The 14,306-nt window shown below is 37.5% G+C and overlaps 1 protein-coding gene across 2 annotated transcripts in view; it reads right to left on the reverse strand.

The window, feature by feature from the left end:
- The window catches only part of COL19A1 (collagen type XIX alpha 1 chain), a 174,073-nt gene that overhangs the window by 34,411 nt on the left and 125,356 nt on the right, over positions 1 to 14,306 (reverse strand). For both annotated transcript variants that reach the window (XM_009094353.4, XM_030235572.2), the window contains exons 18-30: positions 11,888 to 11,950; positions 11,073 to 11,117; positions 10,093 to 10,128; positions 9,726 to 9,761; positions 9,564 to 9,617; positions 7,583 to 7,636; positions 4,160 to 4,213; positions 2,828 to 2,917; positions 2,148 to 2,192; positions 1,954 to 2,031; positions 1,032 to 1,067; positions 867 to 920; positions 725 to 778 (exon numbers count right to left, since the gene is read on the reverse strand). In XM_009094353.4, coding sequence (XP_009092601.3) covers positions 725 to 778; positions 867 to 920; positions 1,032 to 1,067; positions 1,954 to 2,031; positions 2,148 to 2,192; positions 2,828 to 2,917; positions 4,160 to 4,213; positions 7,583 to 7,636; positions 9,564 to 9,617; positions 9,726 to 9,761; positions 10,093 to 10,128; positions 11,073 to 11,117; positions 11,888 to 11,950 — 699 coding nt within the window. The remainder of the gene's footprint in view (positions 1 to 724; positions 779 to 866; positions 921 to 1,031; positions 1,068 to 1,953; positions 2,032 to 2,147; positions 2,193 to 2,827; positions 2,918 to 4,159; positions 4,214 to 7,582; positions 7,637 to 9,563; positions 9,618 to 9,725; positions 9,762 to 10,092; positions 10,129 to 11,072; positions 11,118 to 11,887; positions 11,951 to 14,306) is intronic.

Below are 14,306 nucleotides of genomic sequence, written 5' to 3' on the forward strand. Positions count from 1 at the left end.
TTATGCCAGGATTTTGAAATTGTTAAAATGGTCTTAATTCTCCAGATTCACTCCTGCTTGCTACATCTTCCTGGAAAAAATGTTCTTTCCAAAGAGAAGAGTATTTCAAGAGAGCAAAAGGCATTAATCATCCTCTTTGTGAGTTTTACCATTTAGACCTGTCTGTTAAATAGTAGCATCAAATATTTTACTTACATTTAGTTTACAATGCACTGTGCTTTCCAGACTTATTCAACTTATGGATTTCAGTTTTCATCATTAAGCACTTTATCCTCATCTGTCTTGAGTTAAATCTTGTTGACTTCAGACAGCCTCTGAATTTTGATTACATCTTCAAAAAGCAAGCAATCTTTCCCACTCCAATTTCAGAGTTTTATCTACTTACCCAAATCAAATTAAATCACTGACAAGAACTGAGCATGGGAGAGACCTCTCTTTCCAAGTTTGAGAATAATCTGCTAAGTGACACTCAGATCCATGATTTTTGATAAGCATTAACTACATGATAACTAATTCTAAGCATATTTTCTTGCTTAAAGAAACATCATGAAGACAGCCTCAGATTTATTGAGGCCAAGTACATAACATGGCTGTTTTCCTGTCTTTCCAAAGTAAGTATTTCTACTTTATCTTCATATCACTGGTTCTTCTAGGCTATCTCACCTCATATAAATTTAAAATATTAGCACCAAAGCAAATGCAATAGCTTTCTCTGTATACATACTGGATCACCTGGAGGGCCTGGTAGTCCTGGCTTTCCATCTCTTCCTGGAGTGCCCTAGAAACAAATGGAAAACTTGAGGGCCTTAAATCATGGCTGAGGTGCACATTACTCTTTGTTGTATGTATATAAAACTGTCACTTACGTTAATACCAGGGGTACCTGGAGTTCCTGGCAGTCCTGGAGGTCCTCTAGGGCCCTAAGAGCATGAAAGGGCATTTAGGATATAAGAATACCTTTCCTGAAAAATTCTTAAATTAAATTAATTTAATTTAAGAATTTTGTATTAAGGAGGAAACTTATACCCTACCTGCACACCTGCTGATCCAGTTGGACCTATAGGACCCTGTAAGAAAATTCCACATAATCAGTAGTTACACTTTCTGGGATAAGGGACATGAACTTCATTAAAAAATGCTGAATGTGGGGTATTTGTGCAGCTTTCTCTTTGAGAAAGGCTTACAGTAAGGTTTGGCTTTAAATCCCCGTGTAATTTTGCCAAAGTTAGAGATCTCTAGACTTTGCAAATGCCCATTTTTTTGGGCAAGCATTTCCAAAAATTAAAGATCTGTGCTGAAACTTGGTATTTAGCAAGAGGATTCATTAAAAAAGCTAATGAGCAGTTGAATAGAAACAGATAATTTACATATAAATGGGTAATTTTTAAAATTCAGATTTGAAAAGATTGTAACTGAAAAAGCTATCTTTAAGTGTTATTATTTTAGATTAAGACATTCAAGGTGAATGCCTAGTCATCTTTCACAAATATTTTCCCTTTATACCAGAGCACTGTCCAAAAACTGAACTGTATCAGGTGATGCACATTGGCTGACTGAAGAGAGGCTGCCTCAGTCACTGGAGTAAAACTCCTGCAATAACATGTGCAACCTACCAGGTACACCATCAACATCAGCACATTTTTTGACTGCAAATTCTGAAGGCACTGCAGGTAGCTTTATTTAAAGGCATTAGAAAGAAAGAAATCTGGGAAACAAGCAGAATAACTGAAACAGTTATTGCTGTACAAATGATTTACTATGAATGCCTTAGATGCTTGTGTCAACTTGCTGCATGTTTGAAGTTAAACTGCACAGCAACCCTTGAAGCAAAGTGGGAGTTGAGAGTCAGGCCAGAAGGGAGTTCATGGCTTTTTTGCTGTGCTCTGTTTACCTTTTGCAGTTGCTCAGTGTTGAACAGCAAGAAGATCAAATTCTGGGTGTTGGTTTACTTACTGGTGATCCCTGAATGCCTATTCCAGGGGGCCCCATCTCCCCAGGTGCTCCCTGTACACCAGGTAGTCCTCTTTCTCCCTGTGAAAGGTACAAGGCTTTCCATCACAACAGCTCTGAAAATGTAAACTATCATATTATCTTTTAAAATAAAATTTTAAAATATTTTAAAAACAGAAATAATGTATTTGGCATACCTTTGGCCCCCTTGGACCTGGGTTTCCAGGAACACCAGTGGGACCCTAAAAGAAACCCAAAACAAAACAGGAAAAAACCAAGACAAAAAAACCAAATTATGTTTTGAAATCCAAGAGACTAGATAAATTTAATGGCCAAAATTAGCCAGCCCTTAGAAATAAACTATGACAAGTTTACATATCTTCCTTGTTAGTGCCACTGTCACTGGGATCATATGTGATACTTACACTATTTCTAGACTACACTAATAAACGAATAGACTTACACTATTTCTATATTTTAGTGCACTTATAATACAGCTGTAAAATATATTTTGATTTTGAAATTATAAATAAAAAATGCTTGCTTTGTGGATTTAAACTGGAAGAGATGAAGTTTAGATTAGTTAATAGGAAGAAATCCTTTAGTGGGGGGAGGGGGCACTGGAACAGGTTGCTGAGAGAAGTTTTGGATGCCTCATCCCTGGAAGTGTTCAAGGCTATGTTGGATGGGGCTTTGAACAACCTGCTCTAGTGGGAGATGTCCCCTGCCCATGGAAGGGGGTTGGAACTAGATGAACTTTTAAATATTTTCCAACACAAACCATTCTGTGATTTCTCTCATTGCACAGTGAGAATTCTTTCCAAGTTGCCCCTGCAGAAAATAAAGTCAGGAAAGACTTTTTAGATTATGGACTTACTGGTGTTCCAGGCAGACTTGGTCCAGGAGGCCCCATATCTCCTTTTGGACCTGGATGTCCAGGTGGTCCCATAATTCCACCAGGGTCACCCTACAAAATAAATTTGAATCACTAATTGAAATGTGAGGATTTTCCCCTATGAAAAAGCTCTAAATATTATCAAGTTTATCATAGAAAGTGCCAGTACTTTGAAAAGATATAGAGAAGAAAAAATACCCTCATATTTTCCTTCAAAATGTTGCAGAATTGGAGACATGGATCATATAACCATCAATAATAACTAGCATTCTTTTGATTTTCCATGCTTGCAATGCATCTGATCTACATTTCTTGTTCCCCAGACTCCTAATATGCAGGTTAGCATTAAACCCTGCCAATTAATTCATAACAACAGCTGAAACAACAGCTGTCTCTCCCCAGCTATCAAGCACTAGTGCTAAACCTGGGATCCTCAGTGTATTCCTCTTTATACCTCTGCTCTCACTTCAACACAAGCAGTGTCTCTTGTTCCACATGGCTGAACTCAGCTGCTTAGTCAGTAAAATTGTGCCTTTTGTTATGCTGGCCTCTTGTCTCTTGCAGGCTCCTGAAACATCCTCTGTGATTCTTTCTAAACCCACCACTTCCCATTTTGCAAGATGAGTACATTTTTGTCCTTGTTCCAGTTACTTTCTTTGCCTTTCTTTCAGCTCACTTTAGACTGGAGTTTATTGGTTTCCCTTGTACCCCCCAATGTATAAATACCACAACACATGACATAGCTCAGAGCACACCTGCATATCCTCTTTTTTCTCCTTCTTTACATTTAGTAAATAGACACATAATTTTTAGCTTTTGCTGATGGAGCTGAATTCTAACTAAGGGATTTCTACACAGCAAAATACAATGTCCTAAGGAGATCCAGCCCGAGCTTACATCTGAGCCAGTGTAGCAGCCCCAGAGCTCTGCCAAGATGAATATGTCTGGCTGTGAAGTGGGATTTTACACATTAGTCTGGGTAGGACACTACCCTGAAAAGGTTGTTCTGCAGTCAGGACCTGAAGTGACATTTCTGCACAGCACAGATTTAATGTAAGGGCACAGCCCAATCTCTTTGAAATATTACTTAAATTATTCATCTAAGAGCAACTGGACTGCCAAACTGGCCTGAACCATCTCCAAATGCAGAGATGTTTCTTCTCCAAGACACAGGGGGTTGCTGCTGGTACATTTTAAAATCACTTCACACAGCAGCCACACAGATACACTACAGTAGAATGGAAGGTTTCTCTTGAAGTGAAAATTTAAAATGCTTGAACATATCAAGCTTAATGAAAACCACTTAAAACATACCTTGTCTCCTTTTATTCCTGGGTTTCCTGGTACCCCAGGATCTCCTGGTAAGCCCTGGAATCAATAAAAATATAACTGTACAGTTTTATAGCTATTCCCTTAATGGTTATATAAAAATACAGATGAAAATTAGTTTACACTAGAATATTTACTGTGCATTAGTATTGACCCCAAATGCTATAAGTTAATGAATTCTTCCATAATTAAATATATAAATCATTTTTCTTTAAGTTAAAATGTAATAATCAAGATTATTTTATGGACCCTATTGGGGGAGAATTGCAAAGACCAAAAGGTTTATTTCTTCTATTTCAAAGTAATTCCAAGTCTTGAAAATCAACTGTTCTTTCAAGGAAAGAAGTAGCACATAAAAAACTTGAATTTTAAGTAAGTGTCTCATCTCTTTTGCCCATGGAGGGCTGCATGATTTCCTGTACTAATTATTCAAACTCGTATCTTAAAAGCCTCAATTAATTTCTAGTCCTTCACATCCAAAAAATACCTTTAAATGTTTTAGATATGTAATGGACAGTCAAACATTTTCAGTAAATAAAGTATATTCCAGCCTTTCTTTAGTCTAAATCTTCTCATCTTTCACATTTTGATTTTAACTTCAGTATTTTCCCTGGTCCTTTTCATGAAGGATTCTTATAAATGCAGATAAAGGAAGATAAATGAAAAAGATTAAAATCTAAATAGAAACAATTAAATAAAAGTAAGGCTTAATTGGTTTCTCTCACAACTTTGCAACAAATACAGAAAACTTTTTCCATGACCCTTCAATGTTATTCAACCAACTATTTAGTCAAGCATTTTGTTAAGAATATCAGTAATTTTCACAGTAAAGGACAAAGTTGCCCAAACTGAACAGTAAAATCTAAGTATAAAACTTAAGCTGGACTGAAAAATGAACTCTCTAAGAAAAAGGCAAGGAAACACATATTGTTTTAATTTTTCTTCTCAGTGTAAAACAAAGTTTTGTGCACACTGACATATAACAGATGACAACATTTTCATGCCAGTAGTGAATGTTCAGCAGCTGTGTTTGCTTTCTCTGCTGCATTCTCTACTTAATACAGACAGACAGCTACTCCTTTCACTCAGGCATTCAAACTAGAAGCATAAGCAAGAAAGTACCCTAATGAAGAATATTCTGCTTATACCAACACAAAATCATTATGGAAATGAAAATTTATGCTTACTGATCATGGCCTACCCTATCCCTTTTGGATTTTGGCATAAAATACATACAGCCCCTCTTTCTTCTTTCCTTTTCTGAGGACTTCCCAAATTTTTTTTTTTTATTTTTTTTTTTATTTTTTTTTTTGTTGGGCAGAGCTCAAGTGGTTTCTTAGGAAAAGAAGTAATCCTTATCTGCTAGATAACTTTTTGACAATGTAAGTTAATGTAAAAAAAATTTTCAAACTCTCATAATTGTCATCATCCTGCATAAAATGAATTATTATATTTTTAATCTATAATGCTTCATCTTTAGAAGATAAAAAAACAAGGAGCTTATAACTAAGGTCATTGTCTCTATAATACATTTAAATTTACGTTTTTACATACTAGAATTGTGTGCAGATAAGAGTTTTCAGGATCATCTATATTTAGGACTTACATATGTTATAATTAGTATTTATCTGTTCAAAATGTTCTCTTGATCACAGATCCATCAGAACACCACTTTCAAAAGTAGCAGCTATGAACTCAAGTGGGATGATAGCAATACAAGCAAGAGAGAAATGAGTATTGCTATCTTTCACAGTAGGATTGGTGATTTATACAAAAAAAGAAGCACAGCAGATAAGGCTTACAAACTTTTGAATAGATGATAAGTAAATCAGACACAACTGAGAAAACATATGCCTCGACTGAGTAGGAAAATGAGATATAATAAGATTGTCAATAGACAGTATAAAATGACTACATGCAAATTTAAATACTAATGTTTTTTTTCCCTTGTCAAGAGCTGAAGGTGCTGTATTCTACTGTTCACCTTGCTTATATCCCTAAGACTTCTAATAGGTCACCAATAAAAAGTCTGCCAGTTCTGTACCACTCAGAAGGGTATTTGAATCTTCATAAAGCATATGGCTTAAAAGTCTGTTCAAAATAAGACTCTTCTTCCACAATATAGTCTCAGGGCATGTGTGGAAAGTCCTAAGACAAAATACAGCTACTTCATCTTCTAGATGCTTCTGGTGGTAGAAAAAAAAATAAAAACCAAAACCACACTCACAGAGTAATGATCGAAATCCCAGTCCTTTTTAAGTGAGTGGCTGAACTAAAGTTAAGCTTTTTATTGTCTGCTCTTCTTGATCCACATCTCAGATCTAATCACTCTTACCTCCAAAATGCTATTTAAAATAATTTTATGGTTTATGGAAGAAGGGAAGTACAAAAATCAAGAAGAGGGAGTAGGAGCCACCTGACAGGTTATGTGACACCACTGGTGTTGTGGACTGAAACACAGGGAATTAGGCAGAAAATAGCTGAAAGAGGGATTATGCCCTCTTGATACTCTGGAAGGGAAACAGGCAGCCACTGCCCCAGAAGAGCCTTCTGCTATATGTGGGTATCAAATCAAATGCCCAGGGCACTTTCAGGTTTAGTATAAGGGTGATTAATAGTTTAAGATGTTTCCTAGAGAATCCAGACTGGATTGAGATTTTACCCTTGCTCTTCCCAGAGGCGCTTTTACAAGTGTGTTGGATCTTGGGGTAGGTGCCTACCAGTCTGAGAAATCCCAACCAGCCAGGAGACCCATCAGGCTGCTGCCCAGTGGCATAATGGTTACAGGGACACCAAAGCCCCCATGAAGGAGACCCCCATCACCTTACCCAATCAGTTGTCAGACCTGAATGTGGAGCACCCAAAAGCACAATGACTACAGCACGTTCCAACTCTGCTGAGTTGGAATGATATTCCAACTACTGCTTGACACTCCCAACCCTCCAGTGTCACACCCACAAGCATGCTACATCTCTAGGAGCCTTGCCCAGTAACATCTGTGCCTGGTACAGCTGCACAACACAAACCAAGAGAACTTGTTGTTTAACCATCCCAGCCAAGCAATGATCTCCCAGCTGGAATGGGAAGCCAGGAGCCAACGAACATAACGCTAAGAGGGGAACAAGGCAGAGATAATCAAGAAGGGTAAAAGCTCTCATGTCAGTGACCCCAGTATCCAAATCCACTCCAGGCTGTCAGTGTCAAAAGCACCATATAGATGGTTTACTGAAACTCAAGATAATGGCCTGTTGAGAGAGGCATCCCATCCCATGTACTGCTGTGCTTCAACACCTGATAGCTAGAGTACCACCCACAAAAGGAGCAGCCATGGTAACTTCTGGGGCACTGCTTCACTGGCTTACTGCTCACACACCACAGCTACAGCTGGAGAAATGGCACAATACATACAACTTCTCCTGGCAGTCCTCTGGGTCCAACAGGTCCTGGAGGGCCTTGCAGTCCCTGTGAAAAATATAATACACACCTCAGGTAAAAGTCAATCAACTACTGTAATATGGTGTAAAGCATTCTTGTATATACATATTTAAACATCAGGCATTAAGAATTATCTTCCATATGGAGTAAGAAGTACAGAAGTACATTCTCCCTTATTCTAACATTTAGTTCAGTAGGTCTTGGGGACTGATATGTACAAAATCCAAGTATGTATATAAAGCCAATATAAGTAATTACAAAGGGTATACCTAAAGGCAAAGACATAAAAAAGAACAGATCAAGATTTCAAAAATCATTTTTACAACAACAGTTTTGAGGCTTCTATAGTCACATCCATTCTCACTGGGCCTTCTTTTCATGAACTAAGATTCAGATACTATCCAACAAGAATACTCCTGGCTTACTAGTTTCTAATTCTATCTGTGTTTGTTACAATCCAAGGCATCATGAGAGGTTGTCAAGAACGTTTGTGCTTCAGTTACTTTCTTCAGAGAATCACACAATTGTAGAATGGGTGAAGTTGGAAGCACCCACAGTGGGTTATCTGGTTCAGCTTTCTGGCTCAAGCAGGGTCATTCTAGAGCACATTGCAGTTTCTTCCAGTGAGGGAGACTCCACAACCTCCTTGGGTAATTTGTTCCATTGCTCAGTCACCGACACAGTAAAGAAGTTCTTCCTCATGTTCAGGTGGAACTTTCCGTGCATCAGGTTCTGCCCATTGCCTCTTGTCCTATTGCTTGGCACCACTGGGAGGAGCCTGGAAACCTCAACACCTCTGTGTAGATACTTATAGACAGTGATGAGGTCTCCTTCCAGCTGACTTTTCTCAGGGCTGAGCAGGCCCAGCTCCCTCAGCCTTTCCTTGTAAGAGGGATGCTCCATTCCCTTAGTCATATTTGCTCTCCCCCGGACCTGCTCCAGGAGCTCCACGTCCCTCTTGCACTGAGGAGCCCAGAACTGGACACAGCATTCCAGATGTGGCCTCACCAGGGCTGAGTAGAAGGGCAAGATCACCTGCCTCACCCTGCTGACCATGCTTTTCCTAATGCACCCTAAGACACCATTGGCCTTCTTGGACACAAGGACGCTGCTGGCTCATGGTGTTGTCCACCAGGATCTGCAGGGAGTTCTCCAAAGAGCTGCTTTCCAACAAGTTGTCCCCTGTGGTTATTCCTCCCCAGGTGCACGGCCCTGCACTTTCCTCTGCTGAGTTTCAGACAGTTCTCTGCCCATCTCTCAAACCTGTCATGGTCCCTCTGAAGGGCTGCACAGCCCTCTTGGGTATTGGTCACTCCTCCCAGATTTTGTGTTGTAGGGAACTTGCTGAGGAGGCCTCTGCTCCTCCATCCAAGTCCTTGATGAACAAACTAAACAAGACTGGTCCCAGTACTGAACCCTGGTGGGCACTACCAGTGACAGGCCTCCAACTAGACCCTGTGCCATGATTATGAGCCTCTGCTATCTGCTGTTCAGCCAGTTCTGAATCCACCTCACTGTCCACTCATCCAGTCCACACTTCCTGAGGTTTGCCTGTGAGGACAGACTCAAAGCCAGGCTGCCTCACAGGACTGAACAAAGGAGCTACTCAAGTGCAGGCAGTGGTTACTCCTTGATTCACCAAGGCATAAAGAAAATACACCCAGCTACCAGTGGATTTCTAATTGCAAAATGGGTGCTCATATTCTCAGGTGAAAAAATAACACCTAAGTGAATATTGCTTGAATATTCCTTTCTGTGTGACACTGAGAGCAACAAGAACTTCATGTAAAACATAAATTTTATGTAAAATAGCCATGATCCAAGTACAAACTTTTGATGTAAATTACTTGCATTCTTTGCCCATTGACACTAGCTAAAGAGTTGATAGCTTCAGAGTCCTCTTATAAAAAAACATAGAATGCAATTTTTATTGGATGAAATAACTTTCACTTACCTTTGATCCTGGATTACCAATAAGACCAGGGGGTCCAGGATCTCCCATTTCACCCTAATGATTTTATTTGAGAAAACAAAAAAATCCAAGTTTACTGCTATGTCTCCCAGTATCACCTATGTATACTGACAACATGTACAGTATGTACAAGTCCAAAAATACCTTATTTCCTTTTGATCCTTCCATTCCAGTCTCTCCCTGAAAACAGTAAATGCAACTATAAGAAGTTACAAATTTAAGTAGGATCAAATAAGAGTTTAATTCGCTACCTTAGAATATTGTAATACAGTTTGCAAAGTTAAATATTGAGAAAATACTAAATAATTTCTGATGCCTTTTGCAAACTCTGAAAGACATAGCAACCTAATGCTTTTGCAAGTTTTCCCAGTGTTTTAAAGGAAAAATTTTTGAAAATTGCTATCCCACATAATCCCTGCATCTAGTGGATGTCTACAAAGAAAAGAATTTTAGAATGAATATAATCTCAACTGTGCATGATTCACAGCAGTTCAAAACATGCTATACTTACTGGGTCTCCTTTGTCCCCTTTTTCAGAAGGCTCTCCCTAAGGAAAAGTAGAAAAAAGGTTAACAGATTTATTTAAAATGGTAAATAGCACATATGTCTGGTTTTGCTGAAGAGTCCTGGAAAATGTGGCTATTTTAAAACTGTCTAAAAGACAAATATATGTACTACAAAATTTTACTTGAGAGATGATGTTGATTTAATGCCAAGACCATGGCATCAATGATCTTTTCAAGCAGGAGCACAATGGAGGGTCAGGAACATGAACTAAAGAGAGTAATCCTGCATCCAAATCTGAAAAATTCTCAACTTCAGGTGCTTTATAACACACAAAACCATTATTCTTTTATATCAAAGGAGTAAAAACAGTGTTTCTGCCTCCATGAAAACTATTTTTATAGCTATGACCAAAGAAACCAAGAAGTCTCACAGCTGAATGGGAAAACACCTATTAATCAGTAGAACTATGCACAGCACATGTTCCTAGAAAAGCAAAATACACTTCTGTTTCCAAGTAATACCTCCTGAATCATTCTGTAAAATTTATCCTTAAACTAAAATATACTCAATTAGAATGTTAATGTGTAAATTTTAATAATTTAAAGCTTCTTGTTTTTTCATATAGATATTGAAGATCATATTCATAACTTGAAAAAGTATGACTGTCACCTAATTAATGAGGCAGCCTCTGGTTATAAACTTATATAAAAATAATTTTAAACTAGTATTAAGTAAAAGTCTGAATGCTGTTAAAGCTAAGGGCTTTGTGAGCTGGTAGAACAGGGAAATTTACTTGCCTATGTAAATACCCTCCCAAGAAGGGGCTTGAATAAAGTACAAAGCACATTTAGAGACTGAAAACTTTTCCCATACCCAAATATTTTTTCTTGATCCCCTGTATATTTTACAAGATTTCATTCATAATCAGTACATTGCATCAACTTCTAGTGAACACATGAGCACAGAAGTAAGGAATCAACTCACCTTTTCTCCTTTTGCACCAGTCATTCCCAATTCTCCTTTTTCACCCTTTAAAAAAAATTAATTATATTTAAAATCTTTGTATTCTGGCAAATGTAAATAACCTCCTCCTCTTCTTTAAATGTACTTTTTTTCTGTGTGGGCCACAAAATCTTAATGATTGTTACAATGGAGATCAAGGTTTAACATCTGCAAATGAATTTAAATGGGTGTTTTCTATAGATCTACAGGCTTCTCAATAAAATGTTGTCAATTCTGTCACATATCCAGAGCACTTGTCTCTTCTCTTAAAGGTTTGCAAGGCATGCAATTGTAAAAATATCAGTGAGCTGTTTATACAGGACAGATAACTATAAACAATAAAGTGTGGATTCAGAATTAGATTTCCATGCAATTTTTAGAGGCTGCCAATGAGTATTTTTGGTACAGAAAGCCTCATTGTTACAGAGAAGCTGCTTTAAATATTCATTATTTACGATCCAAAATATTTTCTGAATTTCAACTTTTTCAGAGTCTTTCCCACATGACTGGCAGGAGAGCTCATTTGACTCCTCAGATGGCACTATAGGAACCATACATAATTCTTTCAGCAGTTCCCCTTTTTATTTATACCAAAGGAGAGAGGATCACTTGCTGCCTCTGCAGGATAACATGATGAGTTGGATATTGGTCTACAGAGATCAAAGTGCCAGTCATCTCAAAATCTATTCCTTCAAAGCCCATTGGGATAAATCAAATAAAATGCACTGTGTTGAGGTTGGCAGGGACAGGTTGGGTAGGCACTTTGAAACTTCTCCAAATTCATCCCAAATGCTTACAATGTCTCCCTTCTGGCCTTTAAGTCCAGGGGTCCCAAGTACTCCTAGTAGTCTTGTGTCACTCTGGAAAGAAATATCAGCACAAAGATCAGAAAACATCACTATTTACTTCCAGTAACAATTTATTTACCATAAAAATTTACTGTAATTAACCAGTTGTAAATTCAGAACTCCTAATTTACTACTAGAAAGGGAATAATAATAAATGCCTGTGCAGTACAAGTAGGTGGTGTGTTGCAGAACAAATCCTTTATCACGTATTCATACTCTGCCACACTAACAGAAAATGAACAAAAGCATAAAAGGGAAATGTCTATGTTGACTATTGCTTTGCAAATCTATGATTTTTTAAGTTCAACACGAATAACATATTTTTATATGTTCATTGTTACATCATTGTTACAATGCATTTCTCAAATATGTTAGAAAAGAATAAAACCCCCAACTTCCATGAAAAAGAACCACAAGCTTTTTTCTTTTGAGCACCATGAAATGTAAAAAACATAGAACTAATTCAAGTCTACTACAGTAGTAAGACAAAGGACAGGGAACAGGCTCCTAACATTGCTTCTCAAGGAAGACAGACTTAAGGACTAGAAGGTTCAGGTTCTATACTTGCTCAGCTGTTATTGTGCTGCATTTATTTACTCTTCTGTACCAGGTAAAGACACAATAAAACACAAAGCAAATGGTTTTCTTTTCACAAAGTCAGACGTCCTAAGGGAAACATGTTTCTTTGCAATGACAATGGAAAAAGAAACAAAACCCCAATAATCCTGAAAAATGAGCTCCTGTCAAGACCCAGGGAATCCCAATCCTAGAACACATGCCACTGGAATGAGCAGGAACCCTGAGTAAGCCAACTCCCCTTGCCATATCCCAGTTTCCATAGCTCTAAAATGGGAAAATAGCCCAATGAATAAGTGTGCCATTTACACTGTGGCAATATTTTCAGAAGATAGTAACTGAATATAAATTGAAATAAATAATTATTTTAGAAATGCTAATTTTCTGATGAATTCTCCTTGGAGGTTAGGGTTTGTAACACTGTGAGTGTACTAATTATCAAAATCAGCTACAGAACAAGATGCAGATACCCAAGTACCTGAGTACTAATGAGAAGTAGCTGACTATCACTGGGCTGAGAATCCAGGTGTTACTTTGAGTACACTACAAATTATGATTTATAGTTAGTTGTGCCTTGTTTTTTTTTTTTTTTTTTGCATGTATGGAGGGGAAAAAAAAGGGGAAAAGGCTTTTAGACCAAATAATTACCCTTATGTTCTTTGCATTTTTATAGGTAATTTGCTCTTGAACACCAAATGTCAGTAAAATACACCAAAGCAAAAAAAAAAAAAAATTAAAAGTTAATACTGAATTATCTCATAATAGTCTAAAACTACTACAAATTATAGTGATTCCGAAACATTTCCTGACCAGATTGTGTCATGGTTTCAATTTCTTTTTGTTTTGTTTCATTTTTTTATTTTTATGTGCTGGAGAACATTTTTGATTAAACTGATTTACATGCCCTGTCCAAAGATATTTAGAAGTAAGCATGGCTAAATGACCTTATATCCACGTATGGAAAACTGGTAAGTAAGAAGGATGACAAACAGAGGCCTTGAGAACCCAAGCAAAGGATAACAGAGGTCTGAGAGTATAAAAATGCAAATCATGAGCATTGTGTATCCAAGGCAGAACCAGTTTCTTGGCAAAAAGAAGAGAACCAAATGCATTTATCGAACGCATGCAAAGCATCTGATTCATGCTGAAAATGCAAAAGACATAACAAGAAGGAATATAAACACAGACACCTGCAAAAACAGGCACACAGGAAGAATGAGGGAAGCAATGCTCCAGCCCTGTCTCCCACCCCATTAAGGATCAATGCTACTACTTATCCTCGGCAGGTTCCTCTCACCTTCATTAAGGAAAGACTGCTGATCTTGGTTTGCTGTTCAGCACAGTTTGCTGCTGCAATCAGCAATTGTATTTATAGTGCTCTTTCACTGTGTACATGGATCAAGTAAATTGTGCTTTTAAAGGCTTACACTCCAGCCTCCTTAAAAATCGCTCTGATAAAGTGATTGATGCTGACCCAGAAAAATCCTGCTTCAATAAATTATTTAAATACATTGTGCAATTACCAATACTTATTACAGCAATCAGAAATTACCATACAGCAATCAGAAAATTTGCAAATAATCTGATAAGAAACAGACAAATTAGAAAAACAGAAAAAACATTGTTAATTATGGTGGGTCTTAAGAGCCACTACCTTTCTTGATATCAGTTTCTCATGGTTCCTAGGAATACCAGTTCAAAGAAACCATACTAATATTCTCAGGAGGAAAAAAAAAAAAAGAAAGTGAAAATACTTATAAAAACTAAAATGTGGTAAATACCTAAACACTTT

Source organism: Serinus canaria, chromosome 3 (genome assembly GCF_022539315.1).
Source record: "Serinus canaria isolate serCan28SL12 chromosome 3, serCan2020, whole genome shotgun sequence".
NCBI lineage: Eukaryota > Metazoa > Chordata > Aves > Passeriformes > Fringillidae > Serinus > Serinus canaria.